Source organism: Myxocyprinus asiaticus, chromosome 10 (assembly GCF_019703515.2).
Source record: "Myxocyprinus asiaticus isolate MX2 ecotype Aquarium Trade chromosome 10, UBuf_Myxa_2, whole genome shotgun sequence".
NCBI lineage: Eukaryota > Metazoa > Chordata > Actinopteri > Cypriniformes > Catostomidae > Myxocyprinus > Myxocyprinus asiaticus.
The window spans coordinates 51,532,721-51,550,353 of NC_059353.1; the positions used below are offsets into that span (position 1 = coordinate 51,532,721).

General features: G+C 39.6%; 2 protein-coding genes across 2 annotated transcripts in view; one reads left to right on the forward strand and one right to left on the reverse strand.

Moving 5' to 3' along the window:
- The window catches only part of LOC127446978 (neuroligin-4, X-linked-like), a 760,753-nt gene that overhangs the window by 370,852 nt on the left and 372,268 nt on the right, over positions 1-17,633 (forward strand). The gene's annotated exons all lie outside the window — the stretch shown is intronic.
- On the reverse strand, positions 392-16,626 carry akap17a (A kinase (PRKA) anchor protein 17A). The gene is made up of 6 exons (XM_051708402.1): positions 16,417-16,626; positions 13,797-14,158; positions 10,998-11,426; positions 5,492-5,640; positions 5,035-5,275; positions 392-3,356 (listed from the first exon to the last, which is right to left on the reverse strand). The coding sequence occupies exons 2-6, from the start codon at positions 14,121-14,123 to the stop codon at positions 2,661-2,663; spliced, it is 1,842 nt and encodes a 613-aa protein (XP_051564362.1). The 5' UTR covers positions 14,124-14,158; positions 16,417-16,626; the 3' UTR covers positions 392-2,660.

Here is a 17,633-nt window from a genome sequence, read left to right on the forward strand (position 1 = left end):
GATATGCTCCTTCACAGCCCACAATCCAATGCTACGGGCTCACGCTTTAGACAGTCTTTACTGGTGAAGCCACCAAAGTGCCCTGTGCTTCAAACAAACACAGCATTGTGGCCGCAGCTGTTTAAAACACGTGCTGATTGCAAAGTTACAGATTTTCAGGGGGGCTGAGAAGGATTTTAGGGCTGAAGCCCCCCTATATTAGGTCTAGTTACACCTATGTCACATACCATTATTTAGAGGAGGTGATTATCTTTCAAACGAGCCCACACACAAGGTAATCAGATGCATAGATCATTAGATAATCCACATGAAGCACAATGTTACATATGACCACCAGGAGATGGCGCCAAATACATGACACAGACTCAATGATGACTCAAATGACACAGAATGAAACTCATTCTTATTCTTATTTTTGTAATGCTATAACTTTTGATTGCTTTGTTGTATCATCACACAATTTTTCTCAGATACAGTTGACATGACTGGGAACAAAACAAAAGATGTTTTTTGGAGCTACCTTATTTACACCCAGAGATATATCATGTCAAATTAGAAAAATAAAAAAAAACAGTAAATTTTTTGCTATTTTTTTTTTTGGTGATTTTTCAGCATTTTAGGCTGAGAGTCTCAGAATGTATCATAATCTATATGAATAAAACATTAGAAAATGTTTGTTTACACTGATACCAAACACTTGACCCTCCTTGTTTTTTTGTTTAATTTTGGGATGCCACTAAAACAGGAAATCTTTAAAGACACCTTCAGAGCTTAAAGGGTTAACTATACTGTTTCACACAGAAATACATCAGATTAAGTAAAATATATTGCGAATGCAGCAGACTTTAATGTGCCAAGTTAGGCTAATGAATATTATTACTTGGTGGAATTTTTTTTTTTAATGTATTAATTTTAATTTAACTATTTATTGAAGCAAAATAAAGCATAGGAAACAGTTTTGAAGATGCTATTTTATACACAAAAGAAGAAAAAACAGCATACATTTAAAGTTTACGGTTTAAGGTAAATTGAATGAAGATATCTATTGGGATCCATAGCACTGTAGCTGTTCCCCCATTAAACAGCGAATGTAACGACTCGAACACTGTAGTTTAAATTGAAGTATGATGCTTGTGCAGAGGAAAACAAAGTTGCATTCATCATTAAAAAATGAAGGCAAGCCATCAAAGTTCTTACAACAAAACAGCGCCGACTTTGAACTACTTGAAATAAACGGAACACATCTCAATGCATTTTCTAAATGAATGTCAAATTAAAATTCAAGTAATAACAGAGATTTGTAGTCTATTGAGTATAATAATTATGAAACAACTTAAGGAAAAGCTTTAGCAAAGACTACAACAGTACAAACAATAAAAAAAGCTTTAGTCTTTTTGATTATGACCCTGCTCATGCCACATCATGTGATTTTAACAAGTGAAATAAAGGTTAAAAGAGTCCTCAAAAGGCAAACGAAAGAAAATCACGATTGTGTTCTTATCAAAGTGAACTGGGACTCACTATAATGAAGTGAATGTGAGCAGCGAGAGAAAACACCTGTGGAGATCTTCAACCGTCTGATCGCTCTTCCAGTTTAAATCCTAATCCTAAATACAGTCAAATAAGGTACACATAATAGCTGTGATACTGTAGCGGCTAACTCTAATTCTCTAATCTCACTCGAGCCTTTTTTTCACCCCTTAAATATAATGAAAGAAATAATTATACATTTTTTGATTAAAGAAACTGAAGCCTATTTTATGACCACTGAAATGTTTTGCATTGCAACCTTATTTTCACAACAATAAAGCACATTTTTCCTTCAAATTCTCATTACTTTTTTATTTTTTTATTATTTAATTATTCTCAATGATGATTCTCTTCACTGATATACAATATATTTTTTTGTACTACTTTTATTAGTAATTTTACAGTCAAATTAATGTTATACAATGTTGGTTGGAAATTTTCATTACCAAAATGTACTACTTTTAATTTGTGCTGATTTATAAAATAAAAAAAATATTATTTAAATAATAAAATAAAGTACTTTTGAATTGAATTGTACTGTAAAATTATTAATATAAAACATACAAAAATTACTGTATATCAGTAATGAGAATAATCATTGAAAATAATAATAAATTTAAATAATAAAATAAAGTACTAAATTAATTTTACTGTAAAATTATTAATATAAAACATTAAAAATAATTACTGTATATCAGTAATGAAAATAATCATAAAAAAAAAATTTAAAAAAAAATTTAGTTTGGAAATGCCAATTTAAATAAATACCATATTTTATTAATTTGCTGTACAATTATTACTTTAAAAACAGTAAAACAAAATTGACTGCATATAAGTACTGAGAATCATCATTGAGAATAATGCAAATTACAACAAAAAAAATAATGAAATATCCGAACGCATTAATGAGAATTTGGGGGAAGCCTTGCTTGAATTGTGTTTTAATGTCATGAAAATAATGCCACAGTGCAAAAAAATCTTAACGGTCCTAAAAATAGGGCCTAAACATTTTCTTTAAGCAAAATATAATTATTTACTTCCTTTGATTCTGGAGTAAGGCGTTCAAGAGATTCAATCTCAAGCGTGTAGTGTTTTCTTCTCCACTACAATTCAACACGCTCCCCGCTCTCTCAGTATCGTCTGGAGCGCTGGTAAGAGAGATGTCGACGATCTCGACTTGACGACCGACTCTTGCTGCGACTGCTGCGACTTTTGCTGCTGCTCTGGCTGTGACTGTACTTCCTGCGGCGCTCAGGACTCGCTCGGTTACGCTTACCATGAGCACGTCGTGTTCGGCTGCTGCTCCTCCTGCAACTACTGCTGCGCTGGCGGCTGCGCCTTTGACGGTCTCTGCTGCGACTGCGACTCTTCCTGCGACTTCTGCGCTCATGGCTCCGCCTTCCGCTGTTTCGGCGGCGCTCATGCTTGCTGCGCTTGTCCTTCTGCGCCCTGTCCTGCTCGTCACCTTTGACCTCCTGTTTCTCCTGTTTCTTTGGCTTGTTGTCGTGGTTTCCCGTCTTTATTGCGTCGACTTTGAGTGTCACTCCGTTCACGTGCATTTGTGCATCACTGATCTGGAGATCAACATCACTACCGATGTTCTCGTGGGTCTTCGTGTCCTGTGGGTCCGTGTCTGTGCTTTTCCTCAGCAGGTTTCCCAGCAGTCTGTCGCGCAGCTCGCGCTCTTTCCGCTGCAGTTCGAGAGCACGCGCCTTCTCGCCCTCAACTCGCCTCAGCTCCTCCTCCTGCAGATGTCTGAGCTCCTCCAGCTGCTGCAGTCGTGCCAGCTCCACCTTCTGCCGCTCCATCTGCTGCTGCTTCAGAGTCTGGGGAGACAAACATGTTCCAGTAAACCACTACAACTGCGTACAAAACACCAATAATGAGTCAATCCCAAAACACATTGTTTTATTTGTTTAAGTAAAAGGATTTGACCTAAACTTAACACTGCAACAAATCAAATCAATAAACTTGTTTTTGTATCAAACTCTAATTCCAGATGATTTTTGGCATCTCTCGTGAAGCTGTCAGCAGCGCGTCGAGCATTTGTTGAGTTTAGTGTGTGCGCAGTGCTTTGTCGCATAGTTACTGAACTTAAGATGCTACAGATGTATAAACCTTTCTAAACCTGTTAATTTCACATGCAAATGGCATTATACCATGTCTCCGTAAGCGAGCGATGCGATAAAAATATATCGTTCCTGCTTATACTCAACAAAGCTGTTAACATTGCATGCGCATGCACCTTTCATATCTTCACGCTCCCTTATTAGTTATAATGCAGCACATTTGCAAGAAAGGCAGAAATAGCAAAATTGCTGCATGATGAAGAGAGACACTTTAACACCTGTTACCTCTGTCATCTCCATCTCTACTTGGAAATGAACGGGCTAAAATGGCCAAATGCTACAATGTAATTAATAATAATATTTACAAAAATAATATCTGGATGTGTTAAATAGCCTTGATGTTTTAAATAAAACGTTATTAATGATACAATAATAATTTTACAGAACATTAACCACTTTTGGTGTATGAGTCTGTGTATCTCTGACTAACGACGTTTCACCCAATTTGGAACGCCCTGTTCCCAATGCGCTCTAAGTCTCGTGGTCACGTAGTGATTCGCCTCAATCCGAGTGGCGGAGGATGAATCTCAGATGCCTCCACGTCTGAGACAGTCAACCTGCGCATCTTATCACATGACTTGTTGAGCGCGTCGCCACGGAGACACAGCGCGTGTGGAGGCTTCACGCTATTCTCCGTGGCAACCACGCACAACTCCCCATGTGCCCCACCGAGAATGAACCACATTATAGTGACCATGAGGAGGTTACACCATGTGACTCTACACTCCCTAGCAACCGGGCCAGTTTGGTTGCTTAGGAGACCTGGCTGGAGTCACTCAGCACGCCCTGGGTTCAAACTCGCGACTCCAGGGGTGATAGTCAGCGTCAATACTCGCTGAGATACCCAGGCCCCAGTTTGTGTGTGTTTTTGACGTTAGCTTCAAACCTCCAGATAAGCAGTTGTTTAAATGGCTCAGTGTGATTATTAAAGCATAAAATGCAGTGTTTTAAGTATAGAAATATATAGTCTGCAGGCACTACGTGCTTTACAGTGAATAAGCGCTCTGTTCTGTTATCTATTACAACACTTATAGTGCGTGATGCTGTTAATGCGGTAACGAGCATATGAGCAGTGTCACACACTCACTTTAAAGCATGCAGCACATGCAGACTGTATATTTATTTAATTATATTGCATTCTTTTGTGGTTTAATAGTCACACTAGGACCTTTCTTGATTTTAATTGGATTAGCTGTGCACATTTTTACCACATGTGTCAAATTTGTGTCATGTGTCAGTCAGACAGAGCGCTAGTATCAAATTTAGACTGTGCTCGGTACTACCAGTACTGCGAAAACACTGGTATCATGGCATCTAGTATCGACTTGGCACTGAAGTACCAGTACTTTGGACTTTAGAGGAGATGTCATGTGACCTTTGCTTTGCTCAGTAACTCTGCGATGAGCCTGATGGACTCCAGGTTCCTCTGGGCCAGCAGAAGTTTCCTCTCCTCCATGGCGATCTTCAGGTGAAGCTTCTTCTGCTCTTCCTCCTGATGTTTCTTCATCTTCTTCATGTTCTTCTTCTCCTCTCTCTCCTTCAGCTTCTGCTCACGTTTACGCAGTTTCTCCTCACGTCTCCTCTCTTTCTCCTCTTCCTCCTGCTCACGATGTTTTCTGAAACATCATGGCACGATCAGCTTCATAAACATTTGGTGCATTATAAGACCTTCATAACAATGTGTTCGACAGAGTTCAATTAATTTCCATCAATCAGTTAAAAAGCGTCTAATTCAAGGATTCAATTGTGTCACTTTTTACATAAATTAAAAATGTATACAAGTAAATATTGCTGTTTATTACTATGTATCGGCGTATGGATGAAGTGAATACCTCTCTTCCTCTTTGCGTCTTTCCTCTTCCTCCTTCTCTCGTCGTTTGTGCTCTTCTCTCTGTCTCTCGAGCTCCTGAAGCTTCAGTCGCTCCTGCTGTCGTTTCTTTAGTGAAGATTCACTCAGGTGTTTAGTCGTGTCAAACGTCACCTGAGAACAACACAAGTTATTCACATTACAATGTGATGTCTTCAAATAAACCATCTGGACTCTCAATAAACATTTTTACCAGTCTAAAAACATTCTGGTGTAAATAAATAAATGGGTGAACACTCACAAAAACATCAATGTCATATTTCAAACCAAAATCAAAAGGAGAGAAAAAAATTACTGTGATTATTTAAACCAGCAGTACAAAAAATACTACCATAATGTGTAAATGCATTATATAAATCGCATTTCGTAAAGTCGCGAGTTCGAATCCAGGGCGTGCTGAGTGACTCCAGCCAGGTCTCCTAAGCAACCAAATTGGCCCGGTTGCTAGGGAGGGTAGAGTCACATGGGGTAACCTCCTCGTGGTCGCCATAATGTTGTTCTCGCTCTCGGTGGGGTGCATGTTGAGTCGTGTGTGGATACCGCTGTGAATAGCGTGAAGCCTCCACACATGTGATAAGATGCGTGGATTGACGGTCTCAGACGCGGAGGCAACTGAGATTCGTCCTCCGCCACCCGGATTGAGGCGAGTCACTACGCCACCACGAGGACTTAGGGGGCTTTCACACTGGGCACATTTGCTGCGGTCTGATTCCGAGTGCGATTGTTCCCGATGCCCCCCGCAGCGTTGGTCTGGTTTCACACTCACTTGATTCTATCAAACCCCGGTCCATTTATAACCTATAATAGTATATATAAATAGTTATAGTTAGATAGATAGATGTCATCATTGGCTAAAACGCATGCGCAGGTTACTTTACTTCCTGAACAAGTGCGCACCCGAGTCCGAGTTGCATTCACATTCACGTGAATTGCGCTACAGTTCCATTGCAACTGAACTCAGACCACCTCTTAAGGGTGCTTTCACACTAGCAGTTTAGTTCGAAACAGAGCACGGTTCACATGAAAAATTGGTAATGTGAAAGCTGTCATGCGGACCGGGGAGCGCACCGTGGTACCGAACCCGAGACTACCTGTAGGAGGTGGTCTGAGTTCGGTTGCAATGGAACTGTAGCGCGATTCGCGTGAATGTGAAAGCAACTCGGACTCGGGTGCGCACTCGTTCGGGAAGTAAAGTAACCTGCGCATGCGTTTTAGCCGATGATGACATCTATCTATCCGGGGGGCGCCGGGAACAATCGCACTCGGAATCGGACCGCAGCAAACGTGCCCAGTGTGAAAGCCCCCTTAGAGTGCATTGGGAATTGGGCATTCCAAATTGGGGAGAAAAGTGGGAGAAAATTAAAGTAAATAAATAGTCACAATGCTGAAAATCATAATGGTTTTAAATATAGGTTTTGTTTTCTTTATGCAAAATATATTTGGCATATTATTTTTATTTTGTATAGATTTGGGGTTTATATATATATATGACCAGGACATTTTCATGACAGGTTTCGGCAACCAATTTCTTAATTCTTTCTTTGATTCTGGAGTGATATATGACACAGGAAGGTTTAATGGGATTCACCCAATAGCAGTGAAAATAAGAGGTTAACAAAGCACAAATGTTATATTTTGCCAACACTGAAGGTTTTCATTAAATGGTAGTGCAGTTTTTGACTGCCATAATGAAGAGCGACTAATTTAATCTTCTGTAGCCTCACATGCTGTCTGGTGTCTTTGGTCTGTTGAAATAATAATACAGGCTCGACTTCATTTAATTAAAAGCTCTTAAAGTGACGGTGTTACTGAAGGGCTCTAGTGAATAGACTTCATCTCATTAACGGAGCTGCACACACAATCCGCTTGTACTACAGCTTCTTTTTATAAATTCTCTGCCTGAAGAACTGCAGGATTAATGAATGAAATCTGCTTTAGTGGTGTTCTTGAGTTGAACTTTGTTGAATGTAAGTCAGACTTGGTTTATGTGAGATAATAAGATTTTTCTTCTGCACTGCATTAACAGAGTTTTATGAACTTGACAACAGGAATAACTACGATAGAATGTAATAAAACAGGCTATAATATATATATATATATATATATATATATATATATTCATATTATAACGCTCAAAATTCAGTGGGATCCAAAAGTCTGAGACCACATTGCAATTATGTTATTTTCATTTCTTTATCTCAAATACATGATCTCACCTTCATCAAAGTCACATGTATAGACAAACACAATGTGCTTAAGCTAACAACACACACACAATTATAATCTTTCATGTATTTATTGAACACATCCTATTAAACATTCACAGTGCTGTGGAAAAAGTAATTGAACCCTTGGATTTAATAACTGGTCGATCATCCTTTGGCATCAATAACCTCAATCAAGTGTCTCTGTGGATTAGACCTGCACAATGTTCAGAAGGAATTATGGATCATTCTTCCTTACAGAACTGCTTCAGCTCAGATATATTCTTAGGATGTCTGGTGTCTCTCTTGAGGTCATTCCACAGCATCTCTATTGGGTTAAGGTCTGGGCTCTGACTGGGACACTCCAAAAGGTGGATTTTCTTTTTTTGAAGTCATTCTGTAGTGGATTTACTTTGATGTTTAGGGTCATTGTCCTGCTGCATCACCCAACTTCTACTGATCTTCAGCTGGCACACAGCAACCCTGACATTATCCTGTAGGATATCTTGATAAACTTGGGAATTAATTTTTCCCTCCATCATGGCAAGTGGTCCAGGCTCCAAATCACTATGCTCCCTCCACCGTACTTCACCATTGGGATGATGTTCTCATGTTGGTATGTGGTGCCCTTTTTATGCCCAAACAATTCAGCCTTAGCTTCATCAGTCCACAAAACATTTTCCCAGTAGCGATGTGGAGTGTCAGGCTGGTCTCTGGCAAACTTAAGGCCCGCAGCAATGTTTTGTTGGAAAGCAGCAGCTTCCTTTGTGATGTCCTGCCATGAACACCATACCTGTTTAATGTTTTCTGTATAGTAGACTCATGAACAGAGATGTTAACCAGTTCCAATGATTCCTTCAAGTCTTTATCTGTCTCTCTAGGGTTCTTTATTACCTCATTGATCATTCTGTGGTGTTCCCTTTGAGTCATCTTGACTGGACGGCCACTTCTAGTGAGAGTACCCATAGTACTAAATCATCTCCATTTATAGACATTTTGTCTAACTGTGGACAGATGAATATCTAAACTCTTCCAGATAACTTTGTAACCCTTTCCAGCTTCATGCAAAGCAACAATTCTTGATCATAGGTCTTCTGAGATCTCATGGTCCATGTCAGCAAATGCTTCTTGTGAATAGCAAACTCAAAATGTTTGAGTGCTTTTTATAAGTCAAAGTTGCTCTTACCCACACCTCCAACCTCATTTCATTAATTGGATGCCAGGTTTGTCAAATCAGCTTTTGTTTTCGCTTTAGCCTAGGGGTTCACTTAGTTTTTCCACAGCACTGTGAATGTTTAATGGGATGTGTTAGAGAAATGAAAGGTTATAATTGTTTGTGTGTTGTTAGCTTAAGCACATTGTGTTTGTCTATACTTGTAAGTTTAATGAAGATGAGATCACATTTTATGACCAAACCAGCTAATTCCAAAGGGTTCACATACTTTTTCTTGCCACAGTATATTTACACTGTAGGTTTAGTACTTTACTTTTTTTTGTTTACAAAGGGCAACACCAATCAGCTTAAACCAGCCTAAAGCCCAATATATACTTCGGTCAGATGCAAACGCTAGGCATCTGCGATTCTGCGTACAGGATGCATAACTAAAATGTCGTCATCAGCAGAGTGCTCGAGCACTGAACGCGTGCGGGCCATATTTTTCTAACCGTGGGTACTCTGAACACGTAGTCTGCGCATGCGACTGGAATTATTTTCACTAATTAGAGGGTCCAAAAGGTGGCAACACTCTCAGTTTGCTGTTGCTGTCACGAAGAAGCACAAGAAGATTTAATCACTGCTAAACATCAGGAGACAAGGGTGGAAACAACAACAGTGGATGTGCACGTCAAGAACACGTGTGTGAGGATGTCAGGAGATACTTGCATTTGCATAACTCCAGTCTGAAAGACTATAAAGTAGGGGTGCACCGATGTATCAGCTGCCGATATTTATCGACCAATTATTGACCAAACTGAAACCATCTGCATATCGGTTATAAGCATGAAAACGCCCGTATGAAAAACCAATGGGTTGTTTATAATGAATTAGTAACACACTTTGTAAAAACTCAGAAATAATAATATCCACAATATGTAGAAGAGTTGGCACTGCTAAGAATATGTCATATTTAAAAAATGCCATAAACAGACATGACTGTTGTGAAAGTGGCACTGACCTACAGTATACAGGCTACATGATGAGAAAAACCATCCAAAACACTTTGAAACCAGCAGACTCTGACTTCTGAGACATCAGTATGATATCCATTAATGCTGCACAATTGAATTAAGATTGAAATCACAATATGGCCTTGCACGATTACTAAACCTCAAAAGGCTGCATTTCGTAACTGTCTGTTTTTCGGTATCAGCCAAAAATGTTCATATTGGTGCATCCCTACTATAAACACATCTTTATGGGTCTAAACTCCTGAAGAGAAATAGTCCAATATATCATTGGTCATAGCACGCATGCGCCAACCGCCTGTGCAGTTGACTGTAAGCAGACGAGAAGCCTTCACATCAAAACCGAAGTATACTTTGGACTTAAGGTGTTTTGCTGGTCTTAGTTAGTTTAATCTTATTTTGATGGTCTCCCAGTCTGGACCAGACAGAGTTTAGCTGGTAAGCGAGTTGGTTTCCCAGCCTGACAAGCTGACAAGTGCCCAAAACACCTTTAAAACCATCAAACCAGATCTGCTGAACCAGCTTGGCCAGGCTGGGAGACCAACTAACCAAGTAAGGAAACTTTCATGGAAAAAAGATGTAATGAAAGTGAATGGTGACTGGGGCCGTCATTCTTCCTATCATCTCCTTTTGACCCACAGAAGAATGAAGTCATACGGGTTTGGAACAACATGAGGGTGAATAAATGATGACAGAATTGATTATATTGCGGTGAACTATCCCTTTAACATTACGTGAGACTTCCACGTTTTGTTCAACACCATAGATTACACACAATCATACCTCAAACGTGAATTTTGAAAGTTAACATCATCGTTTTCCAAAGTATGAGGTAATAGAGAGCGTTTTCAAAACACTCCATTTTTGGTAGAGGAAAACGCCATTCTAGAGTGGGTGAGAGGCTTAAACGTCACAAAGTGTATTAGCGTGGATGAGGATGTTGTAGAACAAAACGTTTCTCAATTTATGATAATCACAGACCTATTTTACTAAAACCCACAGAATATTCCCAAGGGAATTTGCCAACAAATTGCATCATGATGGCTAAACTGATCTATAGAGGAAACAAAGGGAAAAACACACCTTAATATTGCAGGCTACGGCTTTCCCGTCATCCCCTTTAAACATCAGCTTCATTCCTCTCAGCGAGTCCATGGCTTTGACGAAGCCCGTGTGATCCTGATACTGCACGTAGCCTTCAAAGTTCAAATGTCCTCCGAACGAGAAGGTGTTGAAGTTCTTCCCCGTCATCTCTTCGCGGTACGGATCCAACATGGGAATGTCCACATTCCGGATCTTGCCGAACTGCTCAAAAACCGTTTTCAGGACGGCCTCTGAAGGTCTGTCAGGAGAAGCGTCCTTCTGCGCGAACCACTTGCAGGGAAGCCCCTCCAGATGAACGGTGTCTGGGCGTTCTCCAGGAACTGTCTCGTTCATGTCTTTGGCATCTCTGAAGAACGAGTCCCAGTCGTGGCGTGTCGGGAAGTCTACTTTATTTTCAGCTGTCCGTACCTGAGTTGATGCATAATGGAAAGTGTATGTAGTTAAATACTGTGACTGGTCACCATTTCACCAAACAGATTCAGTTGCACACTCAACTTTATGCCTTCACTCGTCCAAAGTAAAATCACGATGTGACGACTAATGTAAAGTGTCTCGCGTTTACTGATAACCGTGTCTTTTCTCTGGAGAAGCCTGCTCTTTCATCATCTTGTAAACAAATAAACTGCATACGGTAAAACTGATGGTTTATTTCATCGTCTGCTCTGATGGCGAGTATTTCCCTTGTCCCTGAATATGAGATTTGCATGATAGCCAATTTAATTGATTTTATCCGGCAGTTAGGCCTACTTTTATAAATAGCTCATAAGATCATTTTGTTCTGTTTGATGTTTTTTTTTTCTCCCCAATTTGAAACGGCCAATTCCCAACTCGCTCTAGGTCCTCGTGGTGGTGTAGTGACTCGCCTCAATCAGGGTGGCGGAGGACGAATCCCAGTTGCCTTCGTGTCCGAGACCGTCAATCCGCACATCTTATCACGTGGCTTTTTGAGCGCGTTACCGTGGAGACATAGCGCGTGTGGAGGCTTCATGCTATTCTCCGCGGCATCCACGCACAACTCACCACGCGCCCCACCGAGAGCGAGAACCACATTATAGCGACCACGAGGTTACCCCATGTGACTCTACCCTCCCTAGCAACCGGGCCAATTTGGTTGCTTAGGAGACCTGGCTGGAGTCACTCAGCACACCCTGGATTCGAACTCATGACTCCAGGGGTGATAGTCAGCGTCAGTACTCGCTGAGATACCCAGACCCATTTTTGTTTGATGTTAATTGTTTTTGTGTTATTGGCTGCTGTCTACCAACTGAAATGCCTCCCAAGGACAATAAAGATAGAAAGTGAAAGTGATTGTCCAAAAAATAAATAAATATATATATATATATATATATATATATATATGAATAATTTTCAATGATACTGTCATGATTTAGCACAGACAGGACCCAATCGCGGAGTTGCACACAACAAGCGACAAAAACAAGACAGGACACCTATGCGAGAGTTCGGCCACACACACCCGACACCTCAGACCGAAGTGACCGAACCTCAGCACAACGTAAAGACAGCTCGCCACCCGGGCACCTGAGTGCATGCTGCCAAGATGACATAAGTGCGATGCACCTACATCAATAACAGACAGACATGGAGCACGAGTGTCCGGATCCCGACACAGACCGAAACCGAACCAGACAGGAAGTCAGGATCCAAACACCACGCTCCCGGCATGAAACGAGACAGACCGAAGAGCGCACAGCAGGGAAAACAACAGAAACTGCGCTCACACAAAGACAGACAATGAAACACAAGACAGACATGGGACGATGATGCCACTGTCCTGTCAGACAAAAACCCTGACTAACAGAGTGACAGGACTGTGACAGTACCCCCCACCCCACCCCCAACACATTGTATGTGCTGCGATTAAGCATAAAGCAGAAACATCGAGGCAAATGTCATCTTTTTGATCATTTGTACAAGCTGTAAAATTGAAAATAAAAGCTACTGGGGGTCTGGGTAGCTCAGCGAGTATTGACTCTGACTATCACCCCTGGAGTCGCAAGTTTGAATCCAGGGTGTGCTGAGTGACTCCAGCCAGGTCTTCTAAGCAACCAAATTGGCCCGGTTGCTAGGGAGGGTAGAGTCACATGGGGTAACCTCCTCGTGGTCACTATAATGTGGTTCTCGCTCTCGGTGGGACGTGTGGTGAGTTGTGCGTGGATGCCGCGGAGAATAGCGAAGCCTCCACACGCGCTACGTCTCCGCGGTAACGCGCTCAACAAGCCACATGATAAGATGCGCGGATTGACGGTCTCAGATGCGGAGGCAACTGAGATTCGTCCACCACCACCCGGATTGAGGTAAGTCACTACACCACCACGAGGACTTAGAGTGCATTGGGAATTGGGCGTTCCAAATTGGGAGAAAAAATTTAAAAAATACATGAGTGTGTTCACAACTTTATCATTAATTTCAAAAACGTTTTTGGGTAAAAGGTAATATATATATATATATATATATATATATTAGAAATATCATGAATCAAAAGGGTTATAAATATCAAGAAGTTTTCTCAGGGTTACACCAAATGTAGCATCACATCATTGACCTATTTCACAGTTCATGATAAGGACAGTCACACACAGGCCACAGGGCAATTTACACATTAAACTTGAATCTGATTAAAACACATTCTGAAAAGATCCGTTTATATGTATGGACAAAATCTGTGGTTTTGGACCCAAAAACCCAATGATAAAAATGAATGTCCTCTTTCATTGAGGACAGTAAAATCCCACATCATCATGAGAAGCAGCTCACCTTCAGGATGTCGGTGAATCCGCTCAGTTTGATGCTCTTCCCTTCCAGTTTGCTCAGGATGCGTTTGACCACACTCCTGTTCTCCACCTCGCCCTCAAAGCGGATGAAGTCCATGGTGCTCTTGGAGATGCGGAGCGAGGAGAACTGCTCCGGCTGCACCATGGACTTCAGCCGCTCCATCACCTCCCAGTTAGAGATGGATTTACCGGGCAGCTTCAGGTGAGGAAGGGCCACACTGATGGTCATTTTGGCGATGGGCTTAAGGTAGAGGTGATACTCCGGACACAGATCCAGAGCTTCAGCCGTGTCATTGACTATAGATGCCATGACGGAGTCCAGGACAAACACGCTTCAGACAAACACTTCAAGAAAACAGAAAGCAGACAATCAGATTAGTTGTGTGAAGAATTGTTTAGAAATGCTGGTAGGAGAGGTTTGATCCTGCTAGTAAAAGAGCAATAGTGCATGTGTACATCTCAACTGCTATAATTACATTACATATGGGTCATTCTGTGTCAACTCAACCAGAGGTCCCCAGTTCAAAATTTTGATTTTGATACTTTTTTTTCTGGTGAAAGAAAGACATAAATGAAGATGAAAGCAAAAATATTAAATATCATGGATGAATATTTAATGAGTAATCCATTATTTTGTAGAGGGGGGTCAAAATGGCAATTTTCACCTTTGATTTTAGAGCAAAACTACAGGTCAAAACAATAACCTTAGAAAGGTGTCAGCATCATGATTTTATTTGTACACAGAGATTGGTAGATCTGTTACTAATATCAGTTGACTTTAGCAATCCTTGTTGCATTTATATCCCAATGGTGACAGTTCAAAAATTGGAAAAGACACTTCTCGTGTTCTTTTTCTGAAGTTGGCGTGCCTATAATTCCAGAAGTGTTAAAGATATATTAATATTCTTTTAGATTCTGGTTCAGAACAAACTTTTCTTTTGGTATCTTCATTTATAAGGCCCTGTATGGTTTACTCCCAGAGATATGGGGCTCTCAATGTGGCTCCATGTGCACATTGTTGATTTTTACCCATTTTCAATGGTCGAATACCAACTGTGGCTCACTTTGTACAAAGCTGAAACTTTTTGTCTGAAGTACAAATAATGTAGAAATTAGAACTGTATCTTGCGCTGTAACAAAACAACTGCATAGAATATACCAATTTTTAACAATGTCTGAGTGCCAAAAATACACTGAAATAGTCAAGTTGAGTAAATAAAGGTACATTTCTAGTTTCAGCATTATTTGTACTTCAGATATTCCTCTTTAAATACAATCAGTTTCAGCTTTATACAAAGTGAGCCACAGTTGGTTTTCGACCATTGAAAATGGGTAAAAATCAACAATGTGCACATGGAGCCACATTGAGAGCCCCATATCTCTGGGACTAAACCATACAGGGCCTTATAAATGAAGATACCAAAAGAAAAGTTTGTTCTGAACCAGAATCTAAAAGGATATTAAGATATCTTTCACACTTCTGGAGTTACAGGCACGCCAACTTCAGAAAAAGAACACGAGAAGTGTCTTTTCCCATTTTTGAACTGTCACCATTGGGATATAAATGCAACAAGGATTGCTAAAGTCAACTGATATTAGTAACAGATCTACCAATCTCTGTGTACAAATAAAATCATGATGCTGACACCTTTCTAAGGTTATTGTTTTGACCTGTAGTTTTGCTCTAAAATCAAAGGTGAAAATTGCCATTTTGACCCCCCTTTACAAAATAATGGATTACTCATTAAATATTCATCCATGATATTTAATATTTTGGCTTTCATCTTCATTTATGTATTTCTTTCATCAGAAAAAAAAAAAAAAAAAAAAAAAAGAGATCAAAATCTAAATTTTGAGCTGGGGATCTCTGGTTGAGTTGACACGGAATGACCCATATTTATAACAGCATTATCTCGGCCCACTATTGAAAATAAGTATTAGCATCAGCCATTAAAAATCCATTACACTTTAAAACACCTTACTTACGATCAAGGATGTAAACAAATGTTCAATATAAAAGTAAATTAAGAATCGGTCACTGAAAAACCCATTTTGATTGACCAGTCTCTATATATACAGTATATTCCTCTCAATGCCTATGTTGATTATTATAATCCAGGTTACTAGAGTTATTATTATGACAATGACACTATGGTAACTTTTCACCAAATCAAAGACATTTTTTCTTACACAGTTTAAACTGGAATCTTATAATAGTTTATTATGATTTTGACCCCATTGACTTCCATTGTAAGTGTCTCACTGTAACACAGATTTAAAGAAAAGGAGGGACGTGTCGAAATTAATCTTTGTGGTAATCAACATTATGCCACAAATGCTGTTGATTGAGCTTAACTTGTGTTAAACCCGGAATATTCCTTTAAATTCGGTCTATTTTGTTACCATAACTATGCACGATTATATGGTTAGTTAATAAATAATCATATTTATCTTCGTTTTTTTATCTTTGTAATTCCAAACTAATAGAAATCCACTGGAACATTTAATTATGCAAATGTTGATTATATTTTATAGAACAACACATGCACTGATATGATGAGTAAATGCGTAAGAATAGAAACACATTTATTATAAATATTTACCGGTGTAAATCATCACAGTTCCTCCGCGTGTAATCTCAGCTAAACTAGTCTAACTAGCTCCTTACTAGGATTGAAGAGAAACATGTTGGACGCGTAACTATCACTAAACTTTCTGTATATGAAACAGATGTTTTAAGAGTGTTAATAACGCGAACTTATTAATAATCATAACCGCTGCGCTGCTCCTACAAACGGACATGATGCTCACAGCTTCCGCATACGTCACACAAACCGGAAGTTTAGGGAAAACTCTCTGCCGCGCGTGCTGCTCTCATGCGGTCACTGTTTAACATGCAGCTGAATCGTTCTTAAAGTGACAGTTTACAAAGAAATTAAAATTCAGTCATAGTTTACTCACCCCTGTGTTGTTCTAACTCTATATGACTTTCTTTCTTTTTCTGAACACAAAGGGAGGAATTGTGAATAAATGTTGTGCTCAGTGATGTCATACAGTGGCAGTTTATGGTGACCACCTCTTCAAACTTCAAAAGAACACAAAAGTATAATTCAGAAGTCTAATAAATTATTCATGAGACTCATGATTGTTATGAAAGCATACGATAAGATTTGATGAGAAACAAACTGAAATCGAATGTATTATTTAGTGAAAATGTTCATTGACCGTTGATCTCCTGTGTGCGTTCATGATACGGCATGAGAGCAACAGTTCATGCAGCCCCCTCGCGACATTGGGGCGTTCAAGAGAAAACTCGTTTTGTTTATCTATAAACAGGTCCTCCACAGTGATAGTGACAACAGAACACAACACAGCTACACAAAACAGAGAACAGAACTTACTAAACATGTCTGAAGAGTTTGTAGTCCAAGAATTGATGCATTTCTATGCCCAGCCTTATTTTCACATAATCCATTTCAGGTGTTTTTTAAGCACACTGTTATAAGGTTCTACAATAGCAAAATGCATGTACCAAACAAGGAATTTATTGGCAAACAATATTTTAGGCACCAAACAAAACCAATTTATGTTTTTCATTGTTTTTGGAATTTACAACTTTTTACTAATCATTTATTGTGCACTTAAAAGATCTTCCAAAGCGCTTTCATTTGATGTATAATATGAATACATTCACAGAATATGGCAATGAGACCTCTTGGTCTCAAGCACTTGATTTATTTTTGTAAGGAAAAAAATGGATGTTATTGTTACCTAATATATATGATACTTTACCAGTTAAAATACTAATTTCATTAGTAAG